Here is a 27,530-nt window from a genome sequence, read left to right as displayed (position 1 = left end):
TATATTTCTTTTTCTCTTTCTGACTTACTTCACTCTGTATGACAGACTCTAACTCCATCCACCTCATTACAAACACCTCCATTTCATTTCTTTTTATGGCTGAGTAATATTCCATTGTATATATGTGCCACATCTTCTTTATCCATTCATCCGATGATGGACACCTAGGTTGCTTCCATGTCCTGGCTATTGTAAACAGAGCTGCAATGAATATTTTGGTACATGACTCTTTCTGAATTATGGTTTTCTCAGGGTATATGCCCAGTAGTGGGATTGCTGGGTTGTATGGTAGTTCTATTTTTAGTTCCTTAAGGAACCTCCATACTGTTCTCCATAGTGGCTGTATCAATTTACATTCCCACCAACAGTGCAAGAGTGTTCCCTTTTCTCCACACCCTCTCCAGCATTTATTGTTTCTAGATTTTTTGATGATGGCCATTCTGACCGGTGTGAGATGATACCTCATTGTAGTTTTGATTTGCATTTCTCTAATGATTAATGATGTTGAGCATTCTTTCATGTGTCTGTTGGCAATCTGTATATCTTCTTTGGAGAAATGTCTATTTAGGTCTTCTGCCCATTTTTGGATTGGGTTGTTTGTTTTTTTGTTATTGAGCTGCATGAGCTGCTTGTAAATCTTGGAGATTAATCCTTTGTCCGTTGCTTCATTTGCAAATATTTTCTCCCATTCTGAGGGTTGTCTTTTGGTCTTGTTTATGGTTTCCTTTGCTGTGCAAAAGCTTTTAAGTTTCATTAGGTCCCATTTGTTTATTTGTGTTTTTATTTCCATTTCTCTAGGACCTGGGTTAAAAAGGATCTTGCTGTGATTTATGTCATACAGTGTTCTGCCTATGTTTTCCTCTAAGAGTTTGATAGTGTCTGGCCTTACACTTAGGTCTTTAATCCATTTTGAGTTAGTGCACACTAGTTTTAATGAAGCCTTTGCAGGGCAGGGTGGCACAGAAATGGTTTTCAGGGGACTTCCCCGGTGGTACAGTGGTAACGAATCCACCTTCCAAAGCAGAGGACATGGGTTCAATCCCTGGTCAGGGAACTAAGATGTCACATGCCGCAGGGCAACTAAGCCCGTGCGCCACAACTACTGAGCCTGCGTGCCACAACTAGAGAGCCCACGTGCTACAAACTACAGAGCCCACATGCTCTGGAGCCCTCACCCCACAACTAGAAAGAGAAAACCCGCATATCACAACTAGAGAGAAGCCCATGCACTGCAACAAAGATCCCTCGTGCTGCAACTAAGACCTGATGCAGCCAAAAATAAATAAATAAATAAAAATAAACAAAAAAAGAAATGGCTTTCTAAAAATGTAGGCTATAAACAGAGGGTTAATAGGGATAATGAAGTGAAAATCAATACCAAAGGTAGTTCAAAATTGATAATAGAAAATGAGAGATAATAGAACAAATAAACGATTTGTTCAGAAGACCTAAAGATAGTATCTCAGAAGAAAGGCTAGTGACCTTTTTCAGACAATTCTTCTGAATATATTTTTCAAATATTATTCTAACTTCTATGTAGGGAATGATGAAGATTCCCTGATAGGAAGCATAAACTTGTCCAATTAGCTAGGCAGTGAAAAGCTGATATTCGGCCATACTTTGTAACTTTCTAAACTGCTAATAGTGTTAGTCATCCTAATGGTACTAATTTCTAACTGCCTAGGTTGTAGCCCAAACATTGTTTTGCAAGTCACTTGCTTAAAACTCAGGATGCATTTTCTTATAGAGGTAGATTAGACATAAGGTTAGGCCCTAATGACCAGAGAAGCTCAATAAATCCACTCTGTACTTGAAATATAATGCAAATGACATTATTAACCCTAACCATCAGGTGTAAGGAGGTATGTAATGTGCTTAATGTCCTACCTAGGACTATAGTCTCCCATCTGGGATCTTGGCATACAAGAGACTGCCTGAGACACGGTCTCCTGGAAGGAAGGAGTGGGTGATGTAGTTGGATCGGTTGGGAGGGGTAAGAACAGGCTTAGAGCTCCAGAGGGTTAGGGTCTCCCAGAGGTCGATTCTGGACATAATTGTACATTCCAGGCCAAATATCTAATTACTCTCTTTATATTTTTAATAGTTTAGGCACCCCAGGAGAAATGACAATTTCTTATACGTAACTTTTTTTTTTTTTTGCTTGAGACAGATGACTTCTATTTAGCTGTTTGAGCTCAGTAACTTTTGGTGTTGCCCAGGTAATTCTTACCTGTACTTCAGCTTGCCTTTCTCTTTTGACATTAAGCAGCTGTTTTTGAAGAGATTTTATCTTTTTTCTTCCATTTTTCTCCCTAGGAGAAATAAGAATAATTTGTGTTTAGAGTAGTGCTTCTCAAACTTTAGGGTGCACAGTGTTCGCCTAGAAGCTAAGAAAGAGATTCCTGGGCTCTACCCCAGAGATTCTCATTCATTTGGTCTGGGTTGGGGACCCTGGAATTTGTATCTCTACCAAGTTCCCAGGTGATGCTAATAGTGCTGGTCCATGGAGCAAACTTTCAGTAACACTTTAAAAAAAGACTGTGTTATATCTAAAATAGCTGCTGCTGAGAAAAAGCTAAGAAGAAGAGGAACAGGAAGAGGAAAAAGAAGACTCCTTTCTATTCTGAGCACCTCTCAATAACCTTATGTGGTAGTCTTTATCACTACCTCTATTTTACAGATGAGGAAAATGTAGAATGCTGAGGTAACTTGCTGTGGAGGACATGAGAATGTGCCTCACAGACCTCCAAGTACAGGCGATGTAAGCAAGTAAGGGTCCCAGCTCTAGGCTCTGAACTCCTTCACTGTGTGTGCTCTGAGGCCACACTTCCCACTGACTGCTCCCAGCCAAGTTTTGAGTGTGGCAGGGATAAGACCATCCCTTCCTGGGAGACCCAGGACTTTTCTGATGCTTGACTTTGGCTCAAGGGCTCCCTGATGACCTTGCCAAACCATCCTTAGACTGCAGGGCAGTCTCTTCCACTCAACCTTCGTCTCCTTCACTTAGGGTGAGTCCAGCATTGAATCCAAAGGCTCCCTCCTCATTTTCTCTCACATAGGTGTTTCCCCGATAAAATCTTTACATTAATAATCTCATCTTGGCATCTATCTCTCAGAAGACACAGACTAACATACTTGCCATGGTCACACAAATAGTAAATGGCAGAGCAGAATTGAAACTCAGTACTGTCTGAATGAGAATTTAACTATTTTATGTTGTTTCTGTTTGCTCTCAGAAACAGAATTCTGCTTATCTCCAGCAATCCCATTATTTAGGTTTAAAATAAAATAACAGAACAATACAAGAAAAAACAAAACAAAACAATACCTATCTTAGCTTGGGCTGCTATAACAAAAATATCATAGATTGGGTGGCTTACAAACAAAGAAATTGATTTCTCACAGTTCTGGAGGCTATTAAGTCCAAGATCCAGGTGCTATCAGATTCAGTGTCTGGTGAGAACCAGCTACCTGGTTCACAAATGGCCATTTTCATTGGTATCTATATATGACAGAAGGGGAGAGGGAGCTCTGCTCGGTCTCTTCTATAAGGGCACTAATCCCATTGATGAAGGCTCCACCCTCACAACCTAATCACCTACCAAAGGTCCCACCTCCTAATACCATCACATTAGGGGTCAGGATTTCCAAAAACTAAGGGGGGGGGGCCAAGAACATTCAGTCTATAGCAACAACAACAACAAAAACACTTATCACTAAATTGCAGCTAGAGAAATACTGCTACTCAGGAATTTTTAGAAAGCATGAACTTGAGCTTCTCTGGTTGCGCAGTGGTTAAGAATCCGCCTGCCAATGCAGAGGACATGGGTTCGATCCCTGGTCCAGGAAGATCCCACATGTCACGGAGCAACTAAGCCTGTGTGCCACAACTACTGAGCTTGCATTCTAGAGCCCATGCTCTGCAACAAGAGAAGCCACCGCAATGAGAAGCCCGCGCACTGCAATGAAGAGTAGCTCCTGCTCAACGCAACTAGAGAAAGCCCGCGAGCAGCAATGAAGACCCAACGCAGTCAAAAATAAATAACTAAAATAAATAAATTTATAAAAAAAGAAAGCATGAACTTAACTAGAATCTTGAGATTGTCATTGCCAAAACAAACCATAGATTATGCACTACCCATTTATAGTACCTATATTGTACTTTATATATTGTAGACACAGATAACTGAAGCCCAGAAATTGAGTTATTGTCCCAGCAGAACTAGGAATAAAACCCAAATTTCTGACTTCTAGTTATCTTCATTCAAAAGCAAAAATTTGATTTGCTTTAGAAATCTAAGACTTCCAGTGAGAATTTTATAGAACTTTAAAATGCAGCAAAGCAAATAAAACTAAAATTACTCTGACCTGGCAATGATATTATAGAAATGCATTTTGTTTTCCCTCTCTTTGCCCAAAGCTTTCAGGAGATTGGTGAAAGTGCCTGAATCTTGCAACTCCTGCACGGTTTCTGTAATTACATCACTTAAAAATTGCCTGTAAGGAGAAACAAAAAAGATGGATCAATAAGATATATTTCCCTACATTCCCAAAGGGCTACAGAAATCACACAAGTTAAGACCCAGAAGGAACGTCATAACTAAGTTGGAATTATTCTTGGAATGCAAAAATAGTTTAGTATTAGAAAATCTATTAATGGAATTCCTCACATTAATAAAGACAAAAGGAGAAAAAAGCCATATGATCATCACATCATTTAAAAACAAACAACAGGGACTTCCCTGGTGGCGCAGTGGTTAAGAATCCACCTGCCAATGCAGGGGACACGGGTTTGAGCCCTGGTCCAGGAAGATTCTACATGCTGCAGAGCAACTAAGCCCGTGCGCCACAACTACTGAGCCTGCGCTCTAGAGCCCGCGAGCCACGACTACTGAGCCCACGTGCCACAGCTACTGAAGCCTGCGTACCTAGAGTCCGTGCTCCACAAGAACAGAAGCCACCGCAATGAGAAGCCCACACACTGCAACAAAGAGTAGCCCCTGCTCACCACAACTAGAGAAAGATGGTGTGCAGCAACAAGGACCCAACACAGCCAAAAATAAATAAATATTTAAAATTTTTTAAAAATTAAAAAAAAATAAAAACAAACAACAAAAACTCTTAGCAAACTAGAAATAAAAGAGAAATTCCCTAGCCTGAAAAAGTTTACATACCAAGGACTAACAGACCTGGAATGTACAGCATGATACTATGTATACAACATTTAAGAACATGTAAAACCATATGTATTGCTTAAATAAAACACCCCGATACCTAATAAAAGTATCACAATATGCAAGAGTATAATAAAAAACAAATTCAGAAGAAATATTTGGGGCAAGGGTGAGGGAACTAGAATCAGAGGCTTCAGTTGTATCCTAAGTATTTTATTTGAAAAAACACTCTAAAGCAATCATGTAAAATGTTAAGATTTGGTGGTTACATGCATAAGCATTCATTATTTTATTCTTTATAATTTTCTGCATTTTTGATATATTTCATAATTTTGAAAAAGTTAAATCATTTAAAAAATTTTTTGTTTAAAGAGTTAATACAACACATTTTAGAGATGAGTAAACCCAGGCTCAGGAAGGTTAAATGCCTTGCCCAAGGTCACATAACTAGTTTGAAAAAGAACTAGAACTATTTAATCCAGATTCCTGACTCCTAGTCCATTGCTTTTTATAGTATTCTCCTAGGTAGAGAATTTTAAAAACTGCTATTTAATGTTTTGATCTAGAATCAGTAAGAACTACACTTACTGTTTTACATAATAATTTATTACCAATAGTTCACACAAAAAGATTCAATAACTATATTAAGAAAATAAATACAATGGAGTCAAGAAATCAATTAAAAAATATGATCCAGGGCTTCCCTGGTGGCGCAGTGGTTAAGAATCTGCCTGCCAATGCAGGGGACACGGGTTCGAGCCCTGGTCTGGGAAGATCCCACATGCCGCGGAGCAGCTGGGCCCGTGAGCCACAACTACTGAGCCTGCGCGTCTGGAGCCTGTGCTCCGCAACAAGAGAGGCCGCGATAGTGAGAGGCCCGCGCACCGCAATGAAGAGTGGCCCCCACTTGCCACAACTAGAGAAAGCCCTCACACAGAAACGAAGACCTAACACAGCCATAAATAAATAAGTAAATAAATAAAATTAAAAACAAAAAACAAAAAAAAAAACGCCAAGCACACACACACACACACAAAAAATGATCCAACACACTGAGAATGAAAGGACATTAACTAGCAGCTTATAAACAGGACACTGTCTGTCATGTATGCAAATCTGGACCAGATTGTTTTTAGCAAGAGACAATACCCTTCTGGTGAGGGTCTAAAGCAGGGGTCAGCAAGTTTTTCTGTAAGGGGACAAATAGTAAATATTTTTGGTTTTGCAGGACATAAACTCTCTGTTGAAACCACTCAACTCTGCTGTTATCCCATGAAAGCAGCCATAGATGATATGTAAACAAACCGGCAATGCTGTATTCCACTAAAACTTATTTTCAAAAATAGACTACAGGCTGGATTTGGCTAATGGCTCTGGGTAATTGCTACAAACCCTTATTTACCAAAAATTCTTACCGTAAGGTTATACCCTCTTTTAACTTAACAGGCTTCTTTGTCAGCAAGCCAGTTGACAACAAAAAACTGAATAATGAGACAATGGACATTGAGACTGCTTTTAAGAAACCCTCAGGATTAAAGCAGTTTAAAATTTGGCTACTTTGACAGTGTCTGTCTCTTACTAATGGATAAAGTATCACAATAGCTACCAATTTGTGTCAAGCACTTGGCTGAACCTTCCTGCTAATCCTTACATTAATGTTGCAAAGTTGCTATCATTATTCTCATTTATTTATTTATTTAATAAATTTATTTATTTATTTATATTTGGCTGCAATGGGTCTTCGTTGCTGCACGCAGGCGTTCTCTAGTTGTGGCACGCAGGCTTTCTCTAGTTGCGGTGAGCGGGGGCTACTCTTTGTTGTGGTGCGCGGACTTCTCATTGCGGTGGCTTCTCTTGTTGTGGAGCACGGGCTCTTGGCGCACGGGCTTCAGTAGTTGTGGCACACGGGCTCAGTAGTTGTGGTTTGTGGGCTTAGTTGCTCCGCGGCATGTGGGATCGTCCCAGACCAGGGCTCGAACCCAGGTCCCCTGCACTGGCAGGCAGATTCCTAACCACTGCGCCACCAGGGAAGCCCCATTATTCTCATTTTTAAAAACTGTAAACAAAGGCTCAATAACTTGCCAACCATACAGCCACCATACTTTCAACTGTACCACACTTCCCCTAGGTAGTCTTTGGCTAATCCTATTATCTGCAGTCACTCGGATACAATGACCAACCCATAAAAGAAGAGAGCAGTGAGCCACTCCTGCATCCACTCTTCAGCCATCTAGAAATACATTATCACATTTCCAAATATGCTCTCGTTCCTTACCTATCAATCTGAATTTTCTTCAGTGTCTCTGTATTCATTATGGTCTGCCTTGTAGGTTTTTTGAAGATAAGATCTTGCACTTTGTTAAACTGGCCTCCTTGTCTGATTTCTGGCAACTTGGGCTCTTCTTTATGTACGAATGGACTGGATATTTTTGAGGATTTTGAGACCAGTAAAGGTTTTTCTAAGCTTTTTCCTTCTAAATGTATTTCTTTGTTATTCTTCTAAAAGCAATAAATGATGTTTTACGTTAAGACAGATTTTTAAAACATAAAGAAACAATGCTACAAGAGGGCCTCTGCCTACATTTTGAACCTCTTATAATATTACTACCAGAAAATTACCCTTTTCTTCAGCCACATCAAACTACATGCTCTGCTGTTTTGTGTCTTCCTGACTTTAGACAACGTTCCCACTCTCTGTCATTCCCCAACCTGGTAAACTTTAAGACTATGACCAAAGGTAAAGTTCTCTGTGAAACATCTCTATTAGCAGACATTTACCATTTGTAATTATTTGTATAAATATCTCCATTAGATTGTAAATTCTATGAGGGAAGGGACAGTGTCTTAGAGATCTTGGTGCACCTCAAATTCTTTTTGGAACAAGATTGAATATTAAATAAATGTGGCCATCTTTATAATCCCATTGTTTAAAAGAATGTCTAGGGTACAGTAAAGACTCAAATGTTCACTGAACACATGAATTTTAAATACAGTTGTCCCTTGGTATCTGTGGAGGACTAGTTCCAGGATCCACCCCCCCCGCCCCTCAAGGAGACCAAAATCCACAGATGCTGATGGCCCTTATATAAAATGGCATAGTATTTGTTTATAACCTATGCACATCCTCTCATGTACTTTAAATCATCTCTAGGTTACTTATAATAACTAATACAACGTAAATACTATGTAAATAGCTGCCAGCACACAGAAAATTCAAGTTTTGCTTTTTGGAACTTTCTGGAATTTTTTTCTGAATATTTTCGATCCATGGTTGCTTGAATCTGCAGATGTGGAACCCGCGGATATGGAGGGCCCACTGTATAAAGAATGAAAGGAGAATCATACCAAAGAGTAGGAGTTGATAGTATATTTAGTGGTGTGATATAGATTTCAAAGTTCATGTGGGGAATTTTCAAACCCAAACTTGAATACTAAGGGGTGAGCATTACCATAGGAACAGGATATGTCTTTCAATTGATGATTCCTATTTAATCTGTGGCTAAAATCTTGAGCCAATGGGAAGCCACATAACACAGCAATTATGCTGTGCATATGGACTCTGAAACCAGACTTCCTTGTTTAAATCCTGGCCCTATCTGTTACTTTAAACAGGTAAACCACATTGACTTTAGGCGACTACTTAACATCTCTATGCCTCCATCTTCCCATTGATAAAATAGGGATAATAATAGTACTTGCTCTCTAGTAGTTATTATGAGGATGGAAGGAAGGGAGGGAGGGAGGGAGGAGGGAAATAAGAGAGAGGGGGAGAAAGAAAGAAAGAGAAAGAAAGAAAGAAAGAAAAAGTATTTAGAACAGTACACAGAACTATGCAAGTTTAGCATTTGATATGATTACTTAAATTCTTGTGCTGATCCTACGCACAGAAGAGTTTCATATGCATATTGATACATAAAAGCCTAGGTCTTCCTTAGCTGAACTTCAATTAGACCAGAAATGTTAAAAAAAAAAACAACAACTATCTATAAAAGTTAATAAACACAGACTCAACAGCATTTTTCCTTATATCAACCATAAGCAAAGATTCAGATCTGAGGAAAACATTTGTAGGCAAGTACAAAACAAAATGCTGCCTTAAATAAGAATTAAATTTTAAAATACTCCTTTAAATTAAAATTTATTATTGACTACAAAGAGAACAGACACCATAGAATTTCAACAGTTAAACTGAAATTTATCTGTACATAAGGAAAACGTTAAGTATGTGGATGGTTATTACTCTAGATTTTGTCTAGGGAGGGAATGGGAAATGTAAGGCCTGGAAAGTTTGTTTTTTCTGATCCCCCTAACCATTGTTCCTCTACATTTGTGCTTGGGCATCTGGAAAAGGAAGCAAATGTGTTAAACAGCCTGATGTACTGATTACCAGAAATAAATATGAATTTTCAGAAGAGAACTTAAAGGAACTCGCTAAATATTCTGGTCCATTCACTTCCTTGTACAGTAGGGTATTAGGTCCTAAGGGAAAAGATAAGAAAAACAGTATTCCGGGCAAGGGAGCTCTTTCCAAACTTTGGACCAATTACTCCCACTTCTGGTAGAACTTGGTACATTAGTATATTTTTCATCATTCCATTCCATGATTCTAATGAATGAAAAACTCTTTGGAAATATCTTTAGCTATAAAAATGGTTGTGAAAGAGGGATAATGCTAACTAAACTTTCATCCCAGGGTTGTTATTGTAAGTCTCAACAATGTGAAGCTTTTGGAGAAAGAAAGCATTCACATTCACACTAAGATTTTTAATTATATATACTATGCCCTATAGGGTAATGGTACTGTAAAAATTTATGAGTTAGAACAACTATAGTACTATAAAGTAAAAAAACAAAAAATTATTTTAAGGGTCACCATTTTTAAAAGTTATAGAACTAACATATTGAGAAAGGGGCTTTTAAGCTGCTATTAATCAAAATAAGAGTACAAACCTTTACTTTTTATACTTCTATAAAATCATAAGCAAGGCCTCTGTTAAGTCAGAAAATTTTGTGGGTGAAGATCATAAACCAGAATAAAACTGCAAAAGTTTTGTTCTTTTATTTACTGGAGTGGTGACCACTACTGAATGTTGTTTATAAATTTGGGTTTTTCCTTCTCTCTTGAGTTTCTATGATGGAAAATTGCCCTTTTTAAAGCCTGACAGTAAATATCATTGATAAAACTTTATCTTGTTAACTGAATATCTTCCCTCTTTATTTTTGATTCTTACTGAAGGAGACAATAGAAAGGAAACACTAGTCTCTTTTGTACTATTTGTTAACCAGCTTAATTTAAGAATTAGACTCATTTTAAAAGCATTGAAAGGCTTAGTTCTTGGGTTTCCAATATCTTTGCTTTTCATAAGTTAATAAGGAAACTAATTCCTATAATACCCATTAATGTTTTAAAAGTACCTCAAAACTCATAGAATGTTAGTATTAGAAGGGATCATTTAGTTAAAACTCCATCACACTACTGAAGCCCGCGTGCCTAGAGCCCAGCGCTCCACAACAAGAGAAGCCACCACAATGAGAAGCCCGCGCACTGCAACAAAACATAGCCCCTGCTCGCTGCTGGCTGCAACAAGACAAAGCCCGCTCACAGCAACGAAGACCCAACACAGCCAAAAAATAAATAAAATTAAAAAAAAAAAAACTCTATCACAATTTACAAATGAGAAAACTAAGACCAAGAAAGCGAAATGAATTGCCCATAGCACACAACTAAACCATAAAGGTCCCCAACTCCAAATCCAGTGTTCTATTAAAATTTTGTATAAACTTTTAAAACTTTAATAAAAGCTGTATAAACCCAGGTTATACATATACATATAGTAATAATAATAACTTTAAAATCGTAAGGGGCGGGCTTCCCTGATGCAGTGGTTAAGAATCCGCCGGCCAATGCAGGGGACACAGGTTTGAGCCCTGGTCCAGGAAGATCCCACATGCCACGGAGCAGCTAAGCCCGTGCGCCACAACTGCTGAGCCTGCGCTCTAGAGCCCGCAAGCCACAACTACTGAAGCCCGCACGCCTGGAGCCCATGCTCCGCAACAAGAGAAGCCACCGCAATGAAAAGCCCACGCGCTACAACGAAGAGTAGCCACCGCTCGCCGCAACTAGAGAAAGCCTGCGAGCAGCAACAAAGACCCAATGCAGCCAAAAATAAATAAAAATAAAATCAATTTAAAATCGTAAGGGGCAATTAAATGGAAATTTAATTTTCTAGTCACAATACATATGGACTTCTTTTCTGTTAGACATGAAAATCAATTTACCCTCTCATTTTTATAGCAATTTTCATTTATCATAGAATCAGAAATAAGAATATATTCTGGGGACTTCCCTGGTGGTGCAGTGGTTAAGAATCCACCTGCCAATGCAGGGGACATGGGTTCGAGCCCTGGTCCAGGAAGATCCCACATGCCGCAGAGCAACTAAGCCCGTGCGCCACAACTACTGAAGCCCAAGTGCCTAAAGCCCGTGCTCCGCAACAAGAGAAGCCAGTGCAATGAGAAGCCCACGCACCACAACGAAGAGTAGCCCCCGCTCACCGCAACTAGAGAGAGTCCGCGTGCCAGCAATAAAGACCCAATGCAGCCAAAAACAAATAAATAAAATTTAAAAAAATAAAGAATATATTCTGTACAAATTATATAATGCAATTTTGTTAAACGTAATAAATATGTATTTGTATTTATAAATTGTTTCTATTTTATATCTACAACCCAAGTTATTAAAATTTATAAGAGCTTAAGAATTCATAAAGATTTTGCTCACTACCAAGCTGAGTTTTTTGATAACTCAGTGGTCCTTTGAGGAGGAGTCCGTGACATCATTGAAAGTGTAATGGCTGACACAATGATGTGGCTGGATATTTAAAAAGGCAGATTGCAACATATTTAGCAATAACAAAGTCATTTTAGATGAAAGCAATGTTGACAGGGTCCAGTTGAATTTCCTCCCCCTAGTGTTCAGTTAGCTTTTAGCAGCTGAGAAATACAAGATAGGTAAGACGACACAATTACTTGTTCCATCTCCTCAGTATATATATTGTATTTATACTGATTTATCTATAGGCCTTTTAGAATAATGCCAATATATTGGAGGAAAAGGATATTCTGATTGGTAATGTACCTTGAGCTATGTCTATTTCACTCCATTAATTGAGACTATATATCTCAGATAATTATTGTAGCCCTTTATCTGATATGAAGGTGCTATTTCCCAAGTTAAATTGAATGGCATAGGTACTGACAATGATGGAGAAATAAAAAGAAAAGAAAGCAAAAATTAAGTAATGCTGAATGTATATACCACGCTGATGCTTTTTCTTTTTTCATACTGAACTGGCATGATATAGTTTAGAATAGAGAGCTGGTCTGTGGTGTCCTCCAGAACTGCAGAGATCCTCAGTACATCTAGAAAGGAGAGTGGCTCCGTGATTTCTGGGATGATTTCTATGGCTGTTTCTTTGGCTGTTTCTTCATTTTCTTCTACAGCAGTAGGTGGTTCACCTGTCACTGCCACTGTCACCTCAGAATGCCAAATTTTTGGAGGAAGATTTGAGGCTTCCAGCTGACCTCTAAAGAATGAAGGAAAAAATAAGTCAGCCACCAAATGTTTAAAAATTACTTAAACTCAAAAGCAGAGGCAGCATGTAGATTGGCGCCTACAAAGTCCATTTTGTCATATAATATAACCAAGATAATGAACAAAAGTAGTTTGCAGATGATTCTGCTAAATACCTCCCAGTAACATTCTGACCTCCCAAAGAAAAGCAACTTACTGTTTAATAAAGATATGTAGCCTGGGCTATTTGGCTATGCTTAACCAATTTGAACTTGGGCTAAAATAAACTTTTTTCTAGCAACATCTTTAGATGCCAACCAAAACTGTCTCATGGTTAGTGAAAAATAGAATGTAGTAGCCAGTCTCCAAGGTGGACCATATGATTCTCACCTTCTTGTACTCTTGCCCTTTGGTAGTCTTCCTCACATTGAATAGGACTAACCTATGTAACCAAAAGGATATTGTGGTTTCCAAGGCTAGGTGATTTTGAGACGTTAAAGCTTCTCCATTATTCTCTCATATCTCTCACTCTGTGGGAATCCAGATGCCTTGTCACAAGGACACTTAAGGAGCCCTGTGAAAAGGTTCATGAGGGTGACGAACTAAGGCCTCTTGCCAACAGCCAGCATCAACCTGCCAGCTCTGTAAATGAGCCATCTTGGAAGTGGATCCTCTAGCCCCAGTCAACTCTTCAGATGATTGCAGCCCTGGCCAACTCTGACTTATGAGAAATCCCCAAACAGAACCATACAGTTAAGCTGCTCCCAAATTCTTAAACCATCCAACCAAGCTACGCCTAAATTCCTGACCCACAGAAATTGTGTGAAATAATAAATGTTTATATTTTAAATCACTAAGTTTTAGGGTAATTTGTTACACAGCCATAGGTAAACAATACACGGAAATTTAACATAAGGCATTTCATATATATATATATTTTTTTATATATGTACATATGAATATATAATAAATTGGAATTTGAAACATACTCTTCCATTCTTCTTGAGTTCGTTTTGTTAACCTCCTTGGTATATTTATAATCTCACAAAAATGCAGTCACCTAAAGTGGGAAGAAAACATTGAGATTAGTTTAAGGGAATGTTGAATGACATTTAAGTTATTTCTATACTCTTCCATTAAGAGAAAAAGAATTACAAGCGCTGTGGCTTATCCCCCCTTTTGGCTTAGCAGAGCAGTGCCGGAGATGGAAGAACCACTGCCACCATGTGGCACAGGTGTATTAAGTAGTCAGCTTAATTATTGGCAGATAAATATAATCTTCAAGTTTCTTAAGGTAAATTAGTGCCCAGCGTGGCTTTTGTATGTTTTTTAATTATATTCTGAGTATTAATTGGTAATCTTTATATAACAGATTTACTTTTCTGTTATTCTGATTACTAAAATATTTAATTTGATGGCTCCATTTCCCTGATCTGCCAGATTAACAGAATTTATTGCACCCAGACTTAGAAAAACAACTGAGATTGCACTTAGAAAAACTGTATTTATCCTGAAAATCAGTTCAACACTGCTGTTAAGATGTTACCCTTCCTCAGTAAACCAAAGTCCTTTCTGCTTAAATAACCTTTACAATGAGAACACCCTATGCAGATTTTTGCTCTATACTGAATGAATAATGAATGGTAAGTTTCCAGTGTGATTTTGTCCACAGTAAAGTGATCCTGAGGAGCGTGGTTACAAGTATGTCTCATGCAACAAACATCTTATATGCAAAAATTAAAGAATCTTTATGTAAACTGAAAAAAAGATACTCCAAACTAGCCAAATTTTCTGGTTCAAGGGCAGTCTTAGGAGGAAGTAACATGGTGTTAAGATTTTGTTCTTTTGCTGTGTTGTTGTTTCTATATTTTTCCATTTTTTAGGCCTGGGGCATAGGTAAGTGTGCCTCACATAGGTAAGATAGGACTATGCTTATGTAGAATCCAGTGCTTTCGTTCTGTTATGGCTTCTCATTCCTCAATACTAGAAACTCAGGAGTCATTTCTGCTTCTTTCCTGTCATCCTGACATCAGCATTCCCCCAATTCAAACCACCATGAGGTCCTGTGGATTTTACCTTCAATTTCCATCTCCCCCAACACCATGCTGAATCTAGCTGTTGTTTCTTGCCTGAACTACTCTAACAGCTTCCAAATTTTTAAAAATTAATTAACTGTTTTTGGCTGCATTGGGTCTTTCTCTAGTTGCAGAGAGCAGGGGCTAGTTTTCGTTGCGGTGCACGGGCTTCTCATTGCAGTGGCTTCTCTTGTTGCAGAGCATGGGCTCTAGGTGCGCGGGCTCAGTAGTTGCGGCGCACAGGCTTAGTTGCTCTGCGGCATGTGGGATCTTCCCAGACCAGGGCTCTAACCCGTGTCCCCGCATTGGCAGGCCGATCTTAACCACTGTGCCACCAGGGAAGCCCCACAGCTTCCAAATTAAAAGTGATCTTTTTGAAATGAAGAACTCATCTTTTAAAATTGAAAATCTCATCATGTCTCTCCTTAGAACCCTTCAATGGTTTCTCACTAACTTGGGAAAAAAAGTAAAATTCTTAACTTGGACCATAGGGCCTGCATGATCTGGGCTACTCTGTTTCTCTCCAGATCCATCTGGCACTGTCCTTTTATTGCTCTCATGGCTCCAGCTTCAATGGGCTTCTTTCTCCTATGGAATCATGCTCCCTTCCAACTCAGGGTCTTTGCATATGCTATTCTTTCAAGTTGAACGACTCTTCCCCTCACCTCTTCACCACTGGTCCATCAGGTACTAGCTTAAATCAGTGGCTTATTTCTAGGTATCTGCCATTTGCCCCATCTGGAGCCAATCTCCACAGAGAAAATTTTTTCTCACATTACCTTCTAATGTGCCATATATTTTACTTGCTCATTGTCTTGCTCCCCCTACTAGGATGTAAGTTCCATGAGGGCAGAGTTTTCTGTTGTTCTGTTTACTGCAGCCTCCTCCGAGCCAAGAACAAAATTTCGTACGTGGTAGTCAGTCATTCAACAAACTGCTGACAAAAGGAATGAATCCATAGGGCAACACAAATAAATGTGCAATAATTAGGAAATGTAAATCTCTCACGTCCACTAAGCTATCCCATTCTAGTCTACGAATATTTACTGAAGACCTATGGCACGTGACCACGGTGCTGCGCGCCGCGAGAGTTTGGCAGCTGAATGACTTCTCCTTAAAAGGCAACAAAGCCTTTTCAGGACAGTGCTCTTCACCCTCGGAGTCAAAATGAAGATTGGCGGTAAGAACTTAAGTCATTTCTGGAAAGAGATAAAGGAGTAGAAGGAGGAAAGGAGTAAGGGGGTGGTGGGGGACAAAAGATAAAGAGAAGGAAGAGCTCTCTCCTCCTGCCTTTGTGCTCGCAGTCTTTCTCTTCCAGGATAGGATCCGAGAGTTTCCGTTCGCCCTACTGCTATGTGGTAAGAAGGAAAGATACCCCCTTGTTGGCGAATCAAATCTGGGGTATTCGAGGCGGGGGTAGTCCTCCAGTCCGGCTTCACTTTTCCCGCTACAGCACCCGACGCCGCCGGAACCAAGCTAAGGTGTTTCTATGGCAACGCACAGATTCGGAGGACCTGTTCTTCTCCTTTAGCTGGCTACCATTTTGCCTCCCTCTGTTCCAAAGTATATAGTACATGTTGCAGTTTACAAAGATAAAAGGACTTAGGGAAAGAATTGTACGAGTGCTCTTGAACGTGGCTTATTTCAGTCAGAAGACGATTTCTGAGGCTTATTTTCTTGGCGGTGGCGGAAGATACCTAAATGGGGGGGCGGGGCGGAGAGGCGTTTACCCACGAGGCCACGCGGCGGGGCCTTCTGTTTCTTTTTCAGCCATCTTGGACCCTGTGGAGGTGTGTGGTGTTCCCGCAGCTGAACTTTGGGGGCGAATAAGTGGGGTCGGCTCGGCTATATGCCTCTCATGAGATGCTGGTGCGGCTCCGAGGCTCTACCAGCTCATGATTTCTATGGATTCCAGCAACAGGGAGGACAGGATGGAGGAGATACGGGACTGATGGTGCTGGTCCCCTGACCTCCGAGAATGGGTGCTCCGGTAACTGGAGTTGCTTGCGGTCCCTAGCGGAGTAAAATATAAAATAGATGCATTTTGTCTGGCAGCAGTGGCACTTTTAGGCAGGGTTCTTTGTTCATTTACTCCCACCTCAAACATGGCTTTGCCTGCTTACTATGTCTTTCCTTAGCTTTTCTTTCCCATTCAGTGTTTAAAAGTCTTGTTCTCTGCGTGCTTCTCTGGCTCCTTGATCTTTTTTTTTCCCCATGATCGTGGCGTGAACTTTCTTAAGGCTTTATTTTGGGGTTTCTAGGAGTTACTTCCTGTAGTGTACTGTCTTGCTACTTTAGGTTTCGTCTTCCTTTTGGAATTTGCTTAGTTATCAGGTATTGTCTTGAGTTTGAGGCGCTATTCCAGAGGAGACTAGGTGGGAAACGCGCGTTGCAAGATTTTAAACTGATTATTTTTGTTTTAAGGCCTGCTGGGAACAGGACTTCTAAAACGACAAATATGTCTGGGAGGTATGCGTTTTAAATATCATTGCTTTGTACTTGTAGTTTGTTTATTAGGCGTGATCCTACATGTGAGTTTAAAACTGGTGGGGAAAAAATTAGATGTTTGCTATATAGGTAACTTTTAGGTGGTTGTCATTACAAGCCAAATCATACCTGTGGTTTGTTGAAGTTAAATGAGATCTTTTAACAGCTTATGATTAACAGTATATTTTGTCTTAGGCTGTGGTCCAAGGCCATTTTTGCTGGCTATAAGCGGGGTCTACGGAACCAGAGGGAGCACACAGCTCTCCTGAAAATTGAAGGTGTATACGCTCGAGATGAAACTGAATTCTATCTAGGCAAGAGATGTGCTTACGTGTACAAAGCAAAGAAGTAAGTTGATAGTATTGTGCTTTTTGAGTTTTCACTTGATTGGTCTCATTTGAAGTTTGTTAAGTAAATGGTACTGTTGTGGTTTCTACTTTGGGAGTTCAAGGAAATTCATGGTTAGTGTTGGATATAGGTGTCTTCTGCACTTAGAAAAATTACATCTATTAATTTGTTTTAAGGAAGGCGTCAGGTCCTTGTATTATGATCTTAAGGTTTTATAGAGCATTTTTCACATCGCTTAATTCATTTTGATCTCTTGAAGTTACAATTTTTATAGATGTTTAAAGATGTTATCTCTCTAGAGCATTGGTTCTTAAACCCATTCCAGATCAATTAAAATCTCTGGGATAGAGGTGGGGCGGGGGTGGAAGAAATGGGTGGACTATTGTGTATTTAAATTGTTTTTAAAAAGATATTTGGGAACATGTTTTCATCTCCCCCATTCCCCTTTCCTCCTGCAACCAGAGTGATCCTTTAAATTTTTTAATTTTTAAATTTTTTTTGCCATGCGTGGTTTGCAGGATCTTAGTTCCCTGACCAGGGATTGAACCCGGGCCCTTGGCAGTGAAAACATGGAGTCTTAATCACTGGACCACCAGGGATTTCCCAATCCTTTAAAATTATAAGTCAAATCATCTGTACATTGCTCAAATTCCAACTCTTCCCCATCTCATTTAGTAAAAGCTAAAGTCATTAAGGAGCTTCTAAGACCGTATGCATTCAGGGCTCCCTCTGTCCTCTCTTAACCCAGCTAGGATTCATCTCTTGGCATCGTCTTCCTTTCCACAAGCCAGGGACACAACCTCAGTTTTTAACACAAGCTGTTCCCTTACCTTCGAGTCTTTTTTTCCAGTGTTAGTGTCTTAGTAAGGCCTTCCCTGGCTATTTAAAATTACAAACAAGTTCCTCTCTCCCTACACTCAAAATATCCTCACATTTCTTGTCCCCCCCCCCCCTTCCCTGCCCCCTCCCTATATTACAGCTATTACCATTTAAGCTAGGGTTGAGGGCGACTGGTCTAGAAGTCACCTTGATTTTGTACCACACTATACTGGTTGTCTGGGTTCTCATGCCTTTTTTAATCCTCTTTTAAAATCAGCAACACAGTAACTCCTGGTGGAAAACCTAACAAAACCAGAGTAATCTGGGGAAAGATAACGCGTGCTCATGGAAACAGTGGCATGGTTCGTGCCAAATTCCGAAGCAACCTTCCTGCTAAGGCCATTGGACACAGAATCCGTGTGGTAAGTACATTATTAGCAACGTGGCACCTTTTGAATCAAACTAAGCTCATGGTGTTTGGCTTTGACTACTAAGGACTATTGTGATTATAAAATGTCACCAATAGATCATGCTGTAAAATTAGGGGCTACTGTGTAAATGTATTATGGAACATTTTCTTGGCATTATAAGAAAAGTGAAGGCAAAGGGTTCAAATGGATTGTGCCTAGATTTCAGGTAATTGCTAAAGCTGCCTGGGGGTGGTGGGGAATAGCACAGTTGACCCTTGAACAACGCAGAGGTTAGGGGCACTGTGAGAAATCCACGTATAACTTTACAGTTGGCCTCTGCATCTGTGGATTCAGTCAACTGTGGATCATGTAGTAAGTATTTACTGAAAAAAAATCTGTATATAAGTGGACCCGCACAGTTCAAACTTGTGTTGTTCGAGGGTCACCTATTTAAATGAACAATTTTCTGGCAAATATATTTATTGGGCTCTGAAGTAATTGCTAGAAAATAAAAATTCAACATACCTTTTCCTGGCATAATTAATATTTCCGATCTCTTCATCATGACAGTCTTGTTCAAATAGGTATTAGCCTTATTTTATAGAAGAAAACCAATGCTCATGTCCCAGGACTTCAACTCCAGATTCTGTGATATTTTTAACAGGATAGCTCCTGTTTTCTTCAGTTAGGATCTATTTTTAATAGACATGGCTACATCCTTGGGGTCACGGGGTACTTTTGAACCCTGCTGAGCAGTTGAGATTTCTCATCAGAGGAGGTTTTTACTATCGTTAGAGGAAGCAAAATTAAATGGATTCTCGGGTTCCCAGTACTGGTTCTTAGTCAAAGAATGTTCACCTAGAAACTGAAGGCTCTAAAAATTTAGTTCCCTTCCCACGAGGATATAAGTCATTGGGTGCCTTTCAGAGATGGGTAATGGGACAATGGGAGATTTATTCATGTTGTGGTATTCAATAACTGTTTGTATATAACATGCACTTAATGACATTATGTTCTTTCCCCCCCACCAGATGCTGTACCCTTCAAGGATTTAAACTTACTGAAAAGTAAATAAATAAAAGTGTGGATTTGTTCCCTTGTATTTTTGTTAACACGGCTTAAAAAATTCTTTGCCCTAAATTCAGTTGCTAAGTGCTTAAATGGTGGTGGTTATTGGGCATTTTCAGAGTATACGGGAGCCCAGAGAATATGGCAATTATAGGGATTTCGACAACAGGAGGGTTTTGATGAGGATAGGATGTATCTTAATATAAGACCTTAAATGTTGGGGGGAAGGTTACAAGGAAGCTTTAGTTGGGGACAGTGGAAAGGAGTATCTTGGAAGGTTTACAGTGATGGAGTGCTGGAACCTAGCCTATGAAAAGTTTTTGGACAAGTGGAGATACCCGCAGGAAGGACAGAAGTCAATTTTTAGCCAGTGTTGATATACACCATGAAACTTTTCCAGATTTCCACATCAAATGGATCTATAACTTTTCCCCTTATTTCAGCTGTGGTACTGGTAACTGCCTCCCTCATTAAATTGAAAGAAACTGAAAATATCTTGACCTCCTAAAGTACCTTGTAGTAGCATGCACTTGTTCAATATAGATTGGTTGGGAAACTTGGGGCTTAAAAATGGTAGTTGGGAGAAATTTGAATGAGGATTATATTGATGGTATTTGGCAGCTCATTTGGATGAGATATCCTTGGGATTTGTGACTGGACAAAGCATCCAGGATATAACACTTGACTGGGAATAATGACTAAGTTGAAAGTGTCCCTAAGTTGCCACATACCTTAAAAAGTTTTGGTGAGGGGTGGTCAGGATTGCCTGGACAGGGTTGCTTTCCTTTGCTCCATGTTTTAATAGTAAAGTGCAGGATTGAGATGTTTTGGCATGATACAAAGGCAACTAAGCAGGGCTGCAGAATATTTTAAATCTCAGAATGTGCTGAATACAAGTTTGAACCAAGGCATCAGTTTGCAGTATGGTGGATTTAGGTGTTTGATGCAGGAGCAGGTACTCCTTTTATTAACCAACAGATCTTGACGTTCCACTGAAAATATCAACAGAAAACTGGGAGTTTGCCAAACTGCACCCCTTTTAACAGTTTTTATTTGTATTTGGTTTCTCTAAGAAGCAGACTCTAAAAAATGATTAGCATGAAGGCGCACAGCAGTTCTACGGTTTGGTTAGTTTAATGGTGGCCCTGAAGCCAAAATTGCTGTTGGAAGAGTCACGGAAAAGGGGCTTGTGTTTGTACTGCCAGTCTTATTTGTCTAGCAGCAACCCTCGGGAGCCATGGCCTCAAGGCAAATGAGGTGGATGGTAAGGAGAAGCAGCTTGGAGTCATTGGTCAGTTATGCTCTCTTCGCCGGATCTAAGCAGTTCATTTCATGGCCCCACAACTTGAAATTTGGTTAGGGGACTTCCCTGGTGGTCCAGTGGTAAAGAATCCGCCTACCAATGCAGGGGATGCAGGTTCGATCCCTGGTCGCGGAACTAAGATCACACATGCCGCAGGGCAAGTAAGCTCGCGTGCCACTACTAGAGAGAAGCCCGTGCACCACAAGGAAGAGCCCGCACTAAGACCCGACACAGCCAAAAGACAAAGAAAATAAATATTAAAAAATAAGGGGGGGGGGGGCTTCCCTGGTGGCGCAGTGGTTAAGAATCCACCTGCCAATGCAGGGGACATGGGTTTGAGCCCTGGTCCAGGAAGATCCCACATGCCGCGGAGCGGCTAGGCATGTGCGCCACAACTACTGAAGCCCGTGTGCCTGGAGCCCGTGCTCTGCAGCAAGAGAAGCCACCTCAATGAGAGGCCCGCGCACCGCAATGAAGAGTAGCCCCCGCTCACCACAACTAGAGAAAGCCCCTGCGCAGCAACGGAGACCCAATGCAACCAAAAATAAATAAATTTATTAAAAAAAATAAGGGGGGGTGGTGCTTCTCTGGTGGCGCAGTGGTTAAGACTGCCTGCCAGTGCAGGGGACATGGGTTCAAGCCCTGGTCTGGGAAGATCCCGTATGCTGTGGAGCAACTAAGCCCGTGTGCCACAACTACTGAGCCCGTGCGCCTAGAGCTCATGCTCCGCAACAACAGAAGCCACCGCAATGAGAAGCCCGCGCACTGCAACTAGAGAAAGCCCGTGAGCAGCAACAAAGACCCAACGGAGACAAAACATAATTAAAAAAAAAAAAAACAGCCAACATAAACTAAAGGTAACTACTTTGTTGTGCCAGTTAAGTAGATGTACTCTTGGGGATCATCGAATAGAGGAAGAGATGCTTAGGGGTGGTACTTCAGAAAAGGGAAATGGCACAAACATTGCGAAAGCAGAAGGCACTTGAACAATTTAACTGGGTTATGTAGTGTGACTGAAACCAATGGGAAGTAATTGGAAAGTAAGTCTAGAAAACTACCAGGTGCCAGGATTTTAGACAATAGTCTTTATTTTTTTTTTTTTTGGCTATGCTGCCCATGACATGTCGGGGATCTTAGTTCCCCGACCAGGGATGGAACCCTTCCCCCCTGCAGTGGAAACACTGAGTCTTAACCACTGGACCACCAGGGAAGTTCTAACAATATTCTTGTATTAGAGTGTCACTGAAGAGCTTGAGTGACAGGTGACAAGATTCATATTTTAGAAAGATCCCTGGGGCAACCCAGCATAAACTGAAGGAAGGGAAAACCAGGTAGGCTTTGCAGTCTTAACTGAGATATTTGAGTACTTTAATAGAGCAGACTAAACATTAACCGAATGTTAAAACCGATTGATTGTAGAGAGGAGTCTTCAAAACTAACTTCCTAGCTTTGGTTGCTGAGCGGGTAACAGTGCATTTACAAAGTTGGGGGACTAGGAGACGGTTGGGTGGGGGGAGTGAGAGCCTGTATTACGCTTTTCTGCTCCCATAGCGAGGTTTGGTCAGTGCAAAGGCAGTCCTCAAGCCAAAGTTACATTGGAGGAGTTGAATGTTTCACAGAAATGAACTTAAAACGGCTAGCATCTTGTCCTTTAGACTATGGAAACTGCCCCTCCACCAGCATGACACTGCCTTTACCCCTAGGAAACTGAAGATGACCGGTACCATTCTTTACTCACAATCTGCAATTTCTTTGTGGTTTTGTGTAGACAGTACGTTATAAAGTGATAAATTTTGTTTGAAATCCCAGCTTCCACTAGTTGTGGGATGATAGACACATCTAATGAGTCTACTGGTAAAATGCCCCAACCATTTTTTCTTTTTTCTTTTTTTTTTTTTAAGTACATTATCTTCACCAATGAATTGTAAATTCTTGGGGATTTTCTGTTCTTTTTTTTTTCTACTACAGTTCCTAGCATAGTAATTTACAATATTCAGTTCCTGGAATGACTGTTACAGCTCGGTGCTTTCAGTTCTTGGTTTTAATTCTTTGTTTCATGGGCCACAAGGAGATTTGTCCCAATTTCCAATTTCTTATAGTTCCTCACGGCTCAGTTTTTAAGGTAGTTGCCTTAATAGCAAGCATCTACCTAGTCTCCGGGGTTAATGCAGTTGCAATTCTTACATTCATAGAAGTTAAGGGATGGGGTTGAATAGTAAAGAACACATTTGATTTTACAGAAAATGACTTTCATTAAGTGGGTCTAACACGATATTGTAAATCAACTACACTTAAATTTTTTTAAAAAGTAGGTCTAGAATTGGTGACTCAGGATAAGTAAAAATGAAAATTACATTCCATTTACCTTTTATACAGAGAGCTAACCATAAAAGATTTTGCATGTATTTATATGTCTAAGCGCCTGGCACCTAGTGAGTGCATATCTTTTCGGTGAATAACTGAATTAAAGTGAAAAACCGCCTCAGTAAGGACACCGACATATCAACATCCCATTACCAACAGCACCCACTAGTCTTCCCACAGCCCAACTCACGTGGGCCGCCAAGTGCCGTTTATTGGCTGGCTTCGCGCGAATGAGACGCGATGGACGTGATGCAACTCTTGTCTTCCGCGGTGAACTTCTTATGGGTGACGCTAGCCAATCAAAAAGCACCTTTCCACCGCCGAGTCCCTCCACCTGCCTCGAGAGGCGAGGGGCGGGGCTGGCGAGGGGCGCGGAGGCGTCACGTACTCCATGGTAACGACGCTCGGCCTCAAGATGGCGGCCGAGACGGGTGGAAGAGCGGGCTCCTCGGCTTCAGGCCGGGGCCCGAGCCGGTGGCACTGGAGCGGTTCTTTATGGGTCCGAGGCGTTTTACTCCTGTTGGGCGGGCTCCGGGCAAGCGCTACATCTATTCCTGTCTCCTTGGGCAGTTCTCCTCCCTGCCGGCACCACGTCCCCTCTGAGTCTGAGGTAGGGCGACGGAGGGGCCCTGTGAGGGTAAAGTAATACGGGAGGCGATGGCATAGAGGATAGTGATTGGAACAAGGGGTACTGGAGGAGAAAGCGAGATTGGGCCAGAGACTGAACTCTTAGAGAGCTGGGACCTGCTATCAACTCCCTTCCTGCACCCAGCGAAGTGGCTCAGTTAGGCACTCAGAACGTCATCAGTTTCCTGCGCGGAGGGTTGTGCTTATCAGGTAGTCCTAGAGCAAAGGTTTTCAAACTTGAACGGGCATCAGAATCACCTGAAGGACTTGTTCAAACACAGATTGTCGCTCCATTCCCTCCCTCTGCCCACTTCTGACTCATTAGATCTGGGACGGGGCCTCAGAATTTGCAGTTGAAGTTCCCAGATAGTTGATGATGCTGCTTGTCCAAGGACCTCACTTTGGGAACCACTGATCTAAAGGTTTGAGAAGAAATTGATAGGAGAGCTAGACAAAGGCATTGAAGGGATACTGGGGATTCTCTGGAGACAAAATTCAGGTTGATTTTCAAGTTAGTTCATCACATTGCTTGCTTTACCCTGTTCTCCTGCCCTGGAAGTGCCTGCCTCCCTCCCATTACATTTTTATTCCTGTCTAAATTCTTTCATTCTGAGTTCCTTAACCTCAAGGCAGCCTGCTGAACACCCCCAGTAGAATGTTCTTTCCATTTCACAGTATGTCTTATCTGTACTCTCTTCTGGCACTTAACCAAGTACCGCTATGTGGTGACGGTTTGTTTTCAGGCGTGTCTTGCCTTTGTAGTTAAATTGTAATTTTCCGTGGGATAAGGTTTGTGTCTTATACTTTGATTTCTCCACAGTACTTAGATCAGAGGAGGGCCCACAATAATCAGTATTCTTTGAGGAAAGAAGACACAGTACCTGGGTCAGGGCTGCATGTTGTGATTGATTTTATAATTTGTCTTATTACTTTAACAAGAAAGATTAATCTAGAAATTTTCAGTTCAGCCCAGAAATCTAAGACCATTCATTTTTGTGATAATTGCCAAAAATTTCTATGCATGCTGTTCATAACCGTATATGCCAGAATACTAAGTTTGGGGTTTGTGACTGTATTACAGCTTTTATCATGACACTGCATTCTGGCTGAATTATTTTATTTTATTTTATTTAGTCTCTTAGCCACTTGTAAGCTTATAATACAGTATTGCTGTCTATAATCACTATGTTGTACGTTAGATGTCTGGGACTTATCTACTAGTTGCAAGTTTGTACCCTTAAACATCTCCTCAGTTCCCCCCAACCACCTAGTGAATTCTTTTTAAAAGACATTCCCACAAAGCCCTGCACTTCTCTCTTTGAATTTAGATCAAAAGAAGAGAAAATAGTTCAGAGAACTGCAAAATCTCTGTACTAGAAGGAACCTTAATAGCTGTTTTCTTCTTGTGATTGTTGCCAGTGTACAAATCTCCTACTTATATTTGAACATTTCCACAAATACGGAAGTTATCTCCGAAGGCAGCCCCTTTGCTTTTTGGAGAGATCATTGTTCTTCTTTTTATGGAGCTGAAAACACAGACGTTCGTGCTGGTCCAGTGATTAAGACTCCGAGCTTCCACTGCAGGGGGCACGGGTTCAGTCCCTGGCAGGGAGCTAAGATCCCGCATGCCGCGTGGCACGGCCAGATATAATAAAAATATACAGCTGAAAACTCTTCCTGAAACTTCCATCCACTATTTTTATTTATGGCTCTTGACTGAACAAACTAAATAGTGATAGTGCTTCAGATATTCAAAGCAAGCTATTAAGTTCTTCTTGAGAGTTCATATTCCTAATAAATTTTACTAGTTCTTCATAGAGTATGCAGTAGCAAGTCCTCCTAACCAATCTCTTTGCTTTAGCTTGGACACAAAGTATAGGCAAGTACTATTCATTGTACTACTAGTGACTGCACCTCTGTTAATTGCAACAGGAAATTACAGTAACTTTTTATTGGTAATGGTGGGGAACTACAAAACATTTTGACTCATATATCTTCTTCTCAACTAAAAACTCTACGTTTTGTTTTGTTTTGTTTTTGTTTTTGTTTTTATTATGTAAATTAAAACAAACCCCCAAACAGAATTGTATAATGAACTCTCATGACCCTTCACCCAGCTTCAGCACTTAACAGTATTCTCTTATTCTGTTTCATATACTTCTACCCATTCCCCATCTTCCCACTGTTATTTTTACTTAAAAAAATTTTTTTGTAAGGTTTATGTATACTGAAATGTAGCAAATGCAATCATGTATATTCATGTAAAACCCACAACCCTATCACAATATAGAACATTTTCAAGTCTCCAGAAAGTTCCCTCCTGTCCTGTGCCAGTCAGTCTCTCCCATCCACCCCAGGCGACTATTGTTCCTTTTTTCTTTTGGTATTAGATTTAGATTTTACATCAAATTAGTTTTGCCTATTTAGAACTGAGCTTATATCAATGGAATTATATAATATGTAGTGTGATATGGTATATCACATTGGATTTTCCAATAGTAAATCAACCTTGCATTTTTGGAATAGACCCTACTTGGTTATGATGTATTATCCTTTTTAATACACTTCTGAATTCAATTTGCTCATAGATTAAGGACTTTTGCATCTATGTTTATGAATGATGTTGGTTTATAGTTTCCTTTCTTAGTGAAGTTTTTGTTAGCTTTTTTTTTGAATTTTTAAATTTTATTTTATTTTTTTATACAGCAGGTTCTTATTAGTTATCTATTTTATACATATTAGTGTATATATGTCAATCCCAATCTCCCAGTTCATCCACCACCCACCCCCTGCCACTTTCCCCCCTTGGTGTCCATACATTTGTTCTCTACATCTGTGTCTCTACTTCTGCCCAGCAAACCGGTTCATCTGTACCATTTTTCGAGGTTCCATATATACACGTTAATATACGATATTTGTTTTCTCTTTCTGACTTACTTCACTCTGTATAACAGTCTGTAGATCCATCTACATCTCAACAAATGACCCAATTTCGTTCCTTTTTATGGCTGAGTAATATTCCATTGTATATATGTACCATATCTTCTTTATTCATTCGTCTGTCGATGGACATTTAGGTTGCTTCCATGACCTGGCTATTGTAAATAGTGCTGCAATGAACATTGGGGTGCATGTGTCTTTTTGAATTATGGTTTTCTCTGGGTATATGCCCAGTAGTGAGATTGCTAGGTCATATGGTAATTCTATTTTTAGTTTTTTAAGGAACCTCCATACTGTTCTCCATAGTGGCTGTATCAGCTTACGTTCCCACCAACAGTGCAA

General features: G+C 40.3%; 3 protein-coding genes across 7 annotated transcripts in view; 2 read left to right on the top strand and 1 right to left on the bottom strand.

Moving 5' to 3' along the window:
- The window catches only part of IQCG (IQ motif containing G), a 40,672-nt gene extending 24,979 nt beyond the window's left edge, over window positions 1–15,693 (bottom strand). For 2 of the 3 annotated variants that reach the window (XM_061193195.1, XM_061193196.1), the window contains exons 1-6: window positions 15,602–15,693; window positions 13,737–13,807; window positions 12,493–12,760; window positions 7,450–7,670; window positions 4,369–4,497; window positions 2,231–2,312 (exon numbers count right to left, since the gene is read on the bottom strand). In XM_061193195.1, the coding sequence (XP_061049178.1) occupies window positions 2,231–2,312; window positions 4,369–4,497; window positions 7,450–7,670; window positions 12,493–12,760; window positions 13,737–13,744 (708 nt within the window). In that variant the 5' untranslated portion in view covers window positions 13,745–13,807; window positions 15,602–15,693. Of the gene's footprint in view, window positions 1–2,230; window positions 2,313–4,368; window positions 4,498–7,449; window positions 7,674–12,492; window positions 12,761–13,736; window positions 13,808–15,601 lie in introns of all 3 variants that reach the window. The other variant, XM_061193194.1, reaches the window with a different exon arrangement.
- A 900-nt stretch (window positions 15,694–16,593) lies between these two features.
- RPL35A (ribosomal protein L35a) lies at window positions 16,594–19,979 on the top strand. Of its 2 annotated transcripts, none has more exons than XM_061193199.1 (5): window positions 16,594–16,612; window positions 17,247–17,291; window positions 17,505–17,657; window positions 18,754–18,898; window positions 19,918–19,979. In XM_061193199.1, exons 2-5 carry the CDS (start codon window positions 17,281–17,283, stop codon window positions 19,939–19,941), a joined length of 333 nt encoding a protein of 110 aa, XP_061049182.1. In that variant the 5' UTR covers window positions 16,594–16,612; window positions 17,247–17,280; the 3' UTR covers window positions 19,942–19,979. The 2 variants fall into 2 exon arrangements, with proteins under 2 accessions (XP_061049182.1, XP_061049180.1); XM_061193197.1 differs by lacking the exon at window positions 16,594–16,612 and adding an exon at window positions 16,628–16,812.
- Window positions 19,980–24,012: 4,033 nt separating this feature from the next.
- LMLN (leishmanolysin like peptidase) overlaps window positions 24,013–27,530 on the top strand; it is a 75,314-nt gene continuing 71,796 nt past the window's right edge. For both annotated transcript variants that reach the window (XM_061193192.1, XM_061193191.1), the window contains exon 1: window positions 24,013–24,231. In XM_061193192.1, coding sequence (XP_061049175.1) covers window positions 24,013–24,231 — 219 coding nt within the window. The remainder of the gene's footprint in view (window positions 24,232–27,530) is intronic.

Source organism: Eubalaena glacialis, chromosome 6 (assembly GCF_028564815.1).
Source record: "Eubalaena glacialis isolate mEubGla1 chromosome 6, mEubGla1.1.hap2.+ XY, whole genome shotgun sequence".
NCBI classification, from domain to species: domain Eukaryota; kingdom Metazoa; phylum Chordata; class Mammalia; order Artiodactyla; family Balaenidae; genus Eubalaena; species Eubalaena glacialis.
This window is presented reverse-complemented; position numbering and strand designations above follow the sequence as displayed.